We start from the raw sequence: 10,979 nt of genomic DNA on the forward strand, positions 1-10,979 counted from the left end.
GGTCCTATTAGAAACTAAGGGATATTAGGGCCTCCTTTTAATAGAGAACCGGAACAAAGCATTAGCACATAGTGAATACATGAACTCCTCAAACTATGGTCATCACCGGGAGTGGTCCCGATTATTGTCACTTCGGGGTTGCCGGATCATAACACATAGTAGGTGACTATAGACTTGCAAGATAGGATCAAGAACTCACATATATTCATGAAAACATAATAGGTTCAGATCTGAAATCATGGCACTCGGGCCCTAGTGACAAGCATTAAGCATAGCAAAGTCATAGAAACATCAATCTCAGAACATAGTGGATACTAGGGATCAAACCCTAACAAAACTAACTCGATTACATGATAAATCTCATCCAACCCATCACCGTCCAGCAAGCCTACGATGGAATTACTCACGCACGGCGGTGAGCATCATGAAATTGGTGATGGAGGATGGTTGATGATGACGACGGCGACGAATACCCCTCTCTGGAGCCACGAACGGACTCCAGATCAGCCCTCCCGAGAGGTTTTAGGGCTTGGCGGCGGCTCCGTATCGTAAAATGCGATGATTTCTTCTCTCTAATTTTTTCTCTCCGAAAGCAGATATATAGAGTTGGAATTAGTGTCGGAGGGTTTCCAGGGGGCCCACGAGGTAGGGGGAGCGCCCCCCACCCTCGTGGACAGGGTGTGGGCCCCCTGGCCTTCATCTTTGGCGAGGGTTTTTTTATTATTTTTTCTAAGATGTTCCGTGGAGTTTCAGGTCATTCCGAGAATATTTGTTTTCTGCACATAACAACATCATGGCAATTCTGCTGAAAACAGCGTCAGTCCGGGTTAGTTCCATTCAAATCACACAAGGTAGAGTCCAAAACAAGGGCAAAAGTGTTTGGAAAAGTAGATACGACGGAGACGTATCACCCTACAAGTTTGCAATTGCTGCAAGTAATAGATGCCATCCTAGATGTATCCCTTGGTGTTGGTTTCTCAAATGGGTTTTTCCTCCTCTTTGTTTGTTGCTTCCCAACCTTGTCTCTGAAAACCGGAGGCTCTATGTCTTGAGTTCTTGGCCACATATTTGGACCAGGGACGGGAAATATGATATGGCCATATGTTCTACATTGCCTTCTTGAAGAAATCACCCACAAAGTCTTCAAGTTGCAACTTAGCTTTCACAATTGCAGATACTGCATGATTGCAAGGCATAGCAGTCATATCCCATTTCTACATCCACTTGTTTTGTGCAGCAAGTTCACTGAGTAGGTGTTATCTCCACTACTAACTTGGTAAATGTTAGGACCAGCCATCAAAGTTTGGCACCAACTTGAGTTGTACTTGGCCTCCTCTAACATCTCAGCATATGTTGCGCAAATTTCCCAATTTTATGTCTCTGTCTTAGTTCTATTGGTGTTAAATTTGACCATCAATTTTGTGCTAATTCCTTCTATCATGGTCTTTATTGGCTTCCCTCCGACATCTAGTATCATTTTGTTAAACACCTCACTGATGTTGTTCACAACGAGGTTAGTCTTGCAGTTAAAATCCATTGCATGTCTAACCCAAGTATGAACTGATACTTTATTAAGCCATGCCCAAGCTGCCTTACACTCTCTTTTCAAATCATTCATTGCAGCAAGGTGTTCATTCTTAGTATAAGAGTATCTAGCTGCATCCATGTGTTTCTTTAATTCATCACCTCTAAAGCTAGCAGTTTGGAAATTCTGATATATATGTGTAAGGCGGAATCTTTGTGGACAATTGGGGAAAACATGGTTTACTGCATTTAAAAGGCCCTGTTGACACAATAGGAACTAGAGTTAAACATTGGGCCTTTTGAGTTGTTGACAGAGCAATGTGCATATGAAACAATAGAAGTACAATAGAACTATGAGAAGAGAAGTTTACCTTCTGCCTATCAGAAATGATGGTATAGTAGCCAAACTTTCCGCTTTCTCCACCAAGTGCATCTCTCAACTGTGTTAAGAACCAGGTCCAGTTGCATGTGCCCTCTTTGTCAACAACTCCAAATGCTATAGGATATATATTGTTGTCTCCGTCCTTTCCTGTTGTAGCAAGGATCTGTTGACATGTTGACAGCTTGATAAAACAACCATCTACCCCTGTAAAATGGCAAATGTGAGAAGATATTGTATTTAATGTGAGCACATAAACACTTCACAAGTTACAAAACATAGTGTACCAATGAATGGCTTGCATCCATTTAAAACCCCTTCTTTGCAAGCATTAAGACAGAAGAACATGCCATGGGACCTTGGATTTTTGCTTGGGTGCTCTGGCAGATGCTTAGTGGTCACAACACATGTACTGCCTCGGTTTGTATGTAATACATACTGCAAATAATCTTTAATCCTAGTGTATTGTCCTCTCTGATCTCCTTGGACAACCTTCAATGCTTGCTTCCTAGCCCTATAGGACATATGGGTTGAGATCTCTACTCCATATTTCTTCTTCAAATTTTGCACTATTGTGGTGATTTAGTGTGCTAGTATCAGTTCTCGTCATGGCCTCACACTGGTGTGCCACCCATTTTCTTGCGACCTTGGTATTCTCTGCTACTGTTGGGCATGTGTGCAGAAAAGTAGCCTTTCTTATGCAAAAAGTACTCTCATTTGCGATAACAGAAGCTGCAATGTCGAAAGAGCATTTTACATTAGTGCACACAACTATGATGTTGTCATTGTAGTTTCAGTGGAACTCATAGTTCATGTTCTGACCTATGTGAAATGTCTGAAGCGCTCTCCTAAATTGGTACACATTGAGGAAACAAAGCTTTCTATAAAACTGCTCCTATGGGTTCTCTCTGTCATCACTGTACCACTTCCTTGGCAAACATTTATATGCTCTACTCTTCCTTCCAATGGGAAGAACAAAATGTTCTTCCTTAGCTCCATCATCATATTCCTTCTTCAACTCACCTACACCTATCTCCTCATCAGATCATGGTATCCACACATCCTCAAATCTTTGCTCCAAGCTAGAATGTGACCTCTTGGTTGGCCCTTTTCTAGATTTGTTCTTATTTGGTGGCTCATGTTGTTGCTCCTCATGCTCCACCTGATCCTCTTGCTCATGCTCAACCTGCTCCTATTCCTCTTCCTCAACCTGCTCCTCTTCCTCATCTTCCCCATACACTTCATCCACATCAGTGTCTCCTTCAAAATGAACGAGTGGGTCCTCTCTCTGCCTCCTCATCTCATTAAGCCTCTGAAGAAAGTCTTCATATGCATCCGGATCATAATCATCTTCAGTTAAAAGAACTGGTAGTTTTTTCTTAACCATTTGAACATGATTAGCTGCCTTCTTATGTTTTCAAATTTTGGCAATCTTTGTTATCCTCTTTAGCTCCATTAGTGTCTCCAGCTCATCGTGATCCATAGCAGCATCTAAGTTTGTGCTCTGCTGTGTGGAGAAGAACTGCACTGGCTCTGACTGCTTTTGTTTATTGGATTTTTTTGGTGATCTGAAGAGAACACCAGACGGATTGACTTCATACACATGTTTCTCTCCTAATTGACTCAAAGGAACCTGCTCCTCATACACATAGCCTGAATTAAAATATGCAGGTCTTTGATCAATGCCCCTAATCACTGTCAAGTTCACTACATTCTGATCCTTATTAGCAATATGGTCAAGCATCTCATCAACCTTCTCATCATCACAAATTTCTTCCAATCCTGCAATACCCACACCAAGATCCCTCACAAAGTAAATGTAATCAGTAGAATCAGCCATATCCCTCTATCTCTATTAGTGCTACCAAATTGTAATATGTGATGTCTGAAATGCAGATCATCTCTCCAAGTTGTCTCTGTCACGGAAGTGCATTCTAACTTCCCAAACAACAACATCCGAACTAGACGGCAAGATAATACAACAATTTTAATTAATACTACATAATTACTATAAAAGAAGTTAACATATAGATCTTCCCACAGGTTTGAGAACTGCTCGTTTTTCAATCGACATTTCAAAACAATGTTGTCGATGTGATCAAAATGAAAATGAAATGCCCTCTTTTTTCTGTGTGACTTTGCTAGAGCAACTTGGTTTGGCCATCCTTGGTACATTAAAACTGATATCTTAGCCTAGAATCATCTTTCTATGCAAAGTATTATTCATGGCTTGCTTAATATGCAACCATGCCCACTATTTTCAATTTTATGTGGTGCATACAGAAATTGAGAAATGATTATCTTTTTGCCAGAAAATGCTCTCTTCTCATCAAGTTCATCATATTTTTGCTGCTGCCTTGCTTGATCCAAACATTTCATTGGTAAACTCTTCTAATCTTGCTCATGTTAATGATCAAAATCACATTCAACGGACCAAAAATGTGATGCCGCTTCAAGGTTGCACCCTTAGGAGTGATTTAATTGTCATAAGAGCTAAAATATACTCTGACACCTCCTACAAATGATTAAAAATTCCTGGTTTAGTGCAGGGTACACCAGCCACGGGCATTGGGGGTTTTCTAAACTTTTTGCAGGGTCAAAAGGACGTTCAAGTGCAGATTCAAGCCTCTGTTGTGATCACACAATCTCCTCTTCAAGCTGAAGCCCTTGCTCTTCTTCTTGCAGCCAAAAAGGCTCATATTTTGCAGGTGGATCAACCAACCTTTCTCACTGACTGCCTATCTTTCGCGAAGGCGGCTGTGACCAGAAGTATTTCAGATGATTGTATTCTGTGGACTATCATAACTACCCTTGCTAATTTCTTCAGAACAACGAGCGATCTTCATGCGCGGGTCTACCACATATCTAGGGAGATTAATGAGATTGCGCATAATGTTGCTCATCAGATTCTCACTTGTGCATCGGAAGCTGTCTTTAGTTGCTTTGGTTCAGCTCATAGGAACATGTCATGCCCTGTAATCTCTCGTCTTTCTAACCTCAATCTACAGGGTTTTGTACCACACGTCGTACACTGTCATTGAGCTAAATGAAATTTTGGCGCTGTGGGCGCCTTTCCTTGTTAAAAAAAGATAAGTCAGACTCATTTTGTAAGCATAACACACAACCAAAAGCCAAAACCAACGCCTAAATCGTATAAGCGCAAAGAAGACTTTGCAAGGATAACGGTAGGACATGCCAAGATAATTCTTCTTCTTCTTTCATCATCCTCATCATCATCGTCGTCGTCATCATCGTTATTTTCTGGTATCAAGATTTGGTGAGGAATTTGTATCAATTATATGTGGTATGGTAAGGAATTATCTCTGGCCTGAGAGATGGTAGTCCAAGGTGTGGCATTGCAAGATTGGAAAGGGCTGAATAGGGTTGCAAAGTCAAAATGCGCCTCTCGCAGTGACAATGCCACCACGGTTATTTTCTCATAATAGAAAAGTGAAAACATAACATTATAGACCAATTTTTTCCTATTTTGTGTTTTTACTAGTGGCTTTCTCCAGTTTTTTTCTTTTCTCTATATTTCTTTTTAAAATTCATGAATATTTTTTAAAAAATTCCAAGAACATTTGTTCAATTTTGTGAACATTTTTTGAAATCTGAGAACATTTATTAAATTTTGTGAACATTTTTTGAAATCTGAGAATATTTTTTGGAGTCTGGAAGTTTTTGAAATTCTCGAAGATATTTTGAATTCACGAATATTTTTTGAAATTCATGGACAGTTTTTTTGAATTGGTGAGCATTTTTTGAAATTTGTGAACATTGCTTTTTAGATCTGTGAATTGTTTTTGAATTGATGAAATTTTATGAAACCTAGGGACATATTTTTGGACTTCACGAACATAGTTTGAATTCACTACTCCCTCCGATCCAAATTAATTGACAAGCCTCTATACAATGCTATATAGAGGTTGTGTCAAATAATTAGGATCGGAGCGAGTATTTTTTTTTGAAATTCACGATCATTTTTTTGAATGGACAAACATTTTTCGAAATTCATGACCTTTTTTGGATTCATGATCATTTTTTCGAATTGACAATCAATTTTCGGATCGGCACACATATTTTGAAATCCATGATTTGTTTTTTGAATTAGGACCAATTTTGAATCAGCGAAGTTTTTTTGGATCAACAAAAACTTCTCAAAATTTATGAACCATTTTGAAATTAGGAACTCGTTTGAATTCCTGAACATTTTTAAAAAGAAAAAAAAGAAAACAGAAATAACGAAAAACAAAATGGGCGCCCGGCCCGTAATGGGCCTGTGCAAACCGTGCGGGGACGTCCCGGGGCGCTGCTATAACTCCTCACGTCGCTCAAACGTCCCTCAAGTTTTAGGTTTTAGGCTTTCGTTTTTATTTAATTTTATAATTTTACTAAATAATATATTTATTAGAAAAATATTTTACTACTTCAATAAAAAATGACTTGCATGTAAAAATATTTTTCATGTATTTGAAAGTAGTTATTCATCTTGTATTTTAAAAATGGTTCATGCGTGTTGCAAAAAATGTACATCCTGTATTTTAAAAAATATAAAAATGTTCACAAACTATTTAAAACAAATCATCATGTATTGAAATTTGTTCATCATATATTTGAAAACTATTAAAAAATTGTCGCATGTAGCTCAAAGTGTTCATGCAATTTTTATAAAAATACACAATGATAGTTTTTAGATACACTTAACCAATTTTTGGTACATGACAAGAAATTATCGAATAATTGATAACCATTTTCTTAATACACAACGGTTACTGGGATACATGTCGATACTGGGGCAAGAAGGGCCGCTGGACCAACATGTGCTTATTGGGACTATTTGTTCTTTGATTGCAATGCGGGCCTCGAAGAATTAATTTTTGTGCTTTCTAGTATCTATGTATTTGTTAAGTCCGTTAATCATGCTTTTGTTAAGTAATTTCCCAGTGGCGCTTTCTTACATACCAGGGTTCGACTCCTAAAAAAATTTATGTATGTAATAAAAGCTACCATGCCTAAAAAAAAGGTAATATAAGCTACTTTTTTTAATGGAAAAGTAATAAGGTACCTAGGCTTATGTCAAGATTAAAAAAAAACTTGTATGTATGTAAACACGCCATGCAGACGTTGCTGGTTTTTCTGATATATATGGTAAGCGCATTTTTATTGTGTTGAACAATACGCGGATGTTATCAGTCATGCTGATCTGCAAATTATAAAGTTTTACGTTCTGCAGTGCATATGAGATAAGATTAAGCACAAAGATTAAGCAGCTTGCAGGTGTTGAGTTTCCTGGAATCCTCTGTTTATATGGATGAGCAATGAAGTACTCCTAGTATTGTAATGGGTCATTACAATGCTACTTTTTAGATGATCATATCATGAAAAAATCTCATGAATTACTTACAAAAAATCCTATCCTGCAGGTTTTTTTTCTTTCTGAATCAATCATCAATCCATCAAAGAGGCCAAAATGTTGTTCAGTGCCAACGTGCACACTCACAACGAAGCATCATCCATTCCTGGGTGCACATCTAACCTGCAGGTCACAAATCCCTAGCTAGGGAGGGAAAACAAAGCAACAAAATACTACTAGTGTTGCATCATTTCCAGACACCATCCATCCACCGGTTCATGTATAACACAATATGTATATATAGGAGGATCGGGTCGGATCGCATCGCTAGGGTTCCCTTTCTTCTTTCTTTCTTTCTTTCTTCCCATCCCACAAGAGAGAAAGGAAGATCGATCGACGACACAGACACACAATTCTACTAATAACACAGACAAGGAAGTTAGGAAGGAGGGAGCTTCTTCCTTCCTTCCCACAAGAAGGTATATATTCAGTCAAGTCAACCCACCAACCAGACCAGACCAGACCAGGCAACAAAAGAATATCATCTCTACTTTTTTTTTCTCTCTTTCTACAACCATGACAGGCAAAGAGGGGAGGGGGGACGAGGCAACGGAGATCAATCGACGGGCGGCGCCACTCTTCATCACCAAAAAAAGCTTCCAATTCAGATCAACAACAACAACACAAGTCTTCTTCTTCTTCTTCTTGTCTTCTCTTCCTTGCATTCAGACTCCTTCCAGCCAGTCCGTTTGCCCCTGATACATAATATCACAACAGCAAACAACCAGTCAGCTTCACTTCAGTTTCATCAATTACTAGTGTTTTGGGATGCAATGCACAGATATATAAATTAATGTTGCAACCCAATGTGCGCCATCGTCAATATATAAACAAACAACACATGGCAAAGCGCTTCATACTTGTTTTAGGGAGTTACAGGCCTACTACATCTCAAATTATAACGACTCCATCACAGCAGCAGGGAAAATGAATGCAAATATAGGAGGGGCAATATGCACCAGACAAACAACAGGTGGCAAAGCGCAGTGTTAAAACAAAGGCCTCCATCACAGCATGGAAAATACATTACAACACTTAATTAGTTAAGTTTGCAACTTTCATACTCATATACCTGCCTACTTTGGGTGCCTACCAAAAAGGCACAACAGGATTTACATACTATAAGCTAGACTTTCACCATCACAAATTCCAAACAGCCTGGCCCTAGCAAGGGAACGGACTAAAGAAATTGACAAGAGAATTAATCAAGCTAGGACACAACACGGCAAAGTGTATACTATGAACATATATGCATCTCCAGGCACTATCATTCAACTATAACACATCATCACCCCTCTAATAACTCCCACACTTCTTATTCCACAAGAGATATTATCCAACTCCTACTAAATGCATAGATGACACTTCTCTGTGTCCAGGATATGAAAACCTTATCACGTCGCAAGACCAAATAAAACCGCTTCATAGTTTTCTTGTTTTTACATCAAAGCTAAAACAATAGTCAAACACAGTAGGAAATATATGGCATCCCGTACAACTATCCTAGATGCAGTGTAAGTCTGTAACTACTGAAAGCTGCTACTGTGCTCCTTGAGCCCAGCGCTTATATTTTCAACAAGCCTATACAGCTCTGTCTACCTGAACAGCTTTGACCAAACAATCAACAAGAGGAAAACAATCAAACATCTTGATCAGCAAATGAATTGGTACTGATACTGAAGTTTTGCTCCTATTCGCTCCTCTAACATCTATCTAGTCTAGATAAACATGACATGACCATACAACTAGCCGTTTTACTTATACACGTGCATTGGCTAAAGCCAGACAAACAAATGAAAACCTTAACTACCGGCTGAACGCTTAATAGAAGAATTTTCCAACAGTGAAACTAGCATGGATCATAGGGAAAAAAATCACCGTCAGAGCCGCGTTGACATTTAACACTGTCCAGCTCATCATAATAAAATAAGGTAAATGCTAACATCTAAATTGAGATATTGACCATTTATACTATTGGGTAGCAATGGAAAACCATACAGGGGTGAACTAAAACCGCCATTCTACTTCTAGACGTGGCATCAGGCAACCAAAACAAATAAATGAAAACCTAAACTGGAGGCTGAGCGCTTAATTAACAGAGCATTTTCCTACACCTCCCATCGAGAATCACCAGTCTATTAACTTATCATTGCATTGAAGATAGATAAAGTAGATATTACTAAAATCAAAATCAAGATACTGGAGTATTTGGTAATAACAGAAAGCTGTACAAGGTATGTTTTCGGTCTACCAGGCGGAACGTGTGGTGGTAATCGTCTTACGCAAGCAACCATAATAATAATGAGAAGTATGTAAAGGCGGTAACAATTGCGATGTGAAAGGTTATATCTGGTGAACTAAAACCGCCACTCTCTAACCGTTTTACTTTTACACGTGGCATCAGCCAACCCAGACAAATAAATGAAAACCTGAACTGGAAGGTGAACACTTCATTAATAGAGCATTTTTCCTATGGTCTAACTAGCATGGCTCATAGAAAAGATTAACCATACAACTAGCTACGTTGCACGTGGCATCGGCCAACCCATACAAATAGACCAAAACATCAACTGCAGACTGAGGACTTAATTAACAGAAAGTTTTCCTAGTGTGCAACTAGTCTCATCATGCCATTGCAAGATAGATAAAGTAAATAATAAAATCTAAATCAAGATATTGGAGTATTTGGTAATAATAATGGAAAGCCATAAAATGTATGTTCTATGTCAACCTGGGGGCAATCGACTCACGCAAGCAACCGTTATAATGAAATAAATATGTGAAAGCGGTAACAAGTGCAAGGCGAAAGGTTATACCTCCTTATCCCCCTGTTCCCCTCTTCCTTGCAAGCGCTTCAGTCGAGATCATCATACGAGCGACCGCTCGCATCTGGATCGTTGTTGTAGTCAGCAGAGCCAGCAGCGTCCTGGTCGCTGCTCTCCGCCTGCTGCGCGCCAAAAGCAGCCCTGAGAGGCCAGGGCAGGGAGATCCTGAACCTCCTCTCCATGACCCTAGGCGAAGGGCTGCCACCACCAGGAGACGCAGGTGCCGCAGCAGCAGCAGCAGGGGCAGCGGCCTGGCGCTGGTGGTTCTCATAGTCAGGGTCATCGGTGGGCAGCTCGTGGCGGCAGACAGGGCAGGAGCTGTGGAGGTCGAGCCAGGGCAGGATGCAGTCCTTGTGGAAGACGTGGTTGCAGGGGAGCTGCTTGGCGGCGGCGCCGAGGAGGAAGTCGTCCATACAGACGGCGCACTGGGCGCCCCCGTCGGCGGCCATCATGTCGGCAGAGACGGCGACGTCGGGCAGGGCGGCGACGGCGGCCTTGGCGGCGGGCGGGGTGCCGTAGCGGCTGGGGTCGTTCTCGGCGAGCTGCTGGATGAGCTGCTCGAGGCCGGATCCCATGAAGTAGTCGCCGAGGCTGACCCCGCCGGGGACGGGGCCCCCTTGGAAGGAGGCGAATCCGCCGGGGAAGGAGGAGCCCTCGAGGACGATCTGGATGGTGGCGCCGCCCGAGAGGAGGCCGCCGAGGTGGCCGTGGAGGAAGTCGGTGACGTCGAACTGGTTGTTGGTGGAGGCGGCGCGGGGCGCGGAGGGGGATGGCGGGCCGAGGACCCCGGCGAGATCGCTGGGGTTGCGGAGGTCGAGGAAGCTGGCGAGGGGGAAGA

General features: G+C 41.1%; 1 protein-coding gene across 1 annotated transcript in view; it reads right to left on the minus strand.

The window, feature by feature from the left end:
* Positions 1-7,531: 7,531 nt before the first annotated feature.
* LOC119331491 (E3 ubiquitin-protein ligase RING1-like) overlaps positions 7,532-10,979 on the minus strand; it is a 4,011-nt gene continuing 563 nt past the window's right edge. Inside the window, exons 2-3 of the mRNA XM_037604649.1 lie at positions 10,133-10,979; positions 7,532-8,011 (exon numbers count right to left, since the gene is read on the minus strand). The exon at positions 10,133-10,979 is cut by the window's right edge and continues 38 nt beyond it. Of these exons, the coding sequence (XP_037460546.1) occupies positions 10,171-10,979 (809 nt within the window). The 3' untranslated portion in view covers positions 7,532-8,011; positions 10,133-10,170. The remainder of the gene's footprint in view (positions 8,012-10,132) is intronic.

This window comes from Triticum dicoccoides, chromosome 7A (genome assembly GCF_002162155.2).
Source record: "Triticum dicoccoides isolate Atlit2015 ecotype Zavitan chromosome 7A, WEW_v2.0, whole genome shotgun sequence".
Taxonomy (NCBI): domain Eukaryota; kingdom Viridiplantae; phylum Streptophyta; class Magnoliopsida; order Poales; family Poaceae; genus Triticum; species Triticum dicoccoides.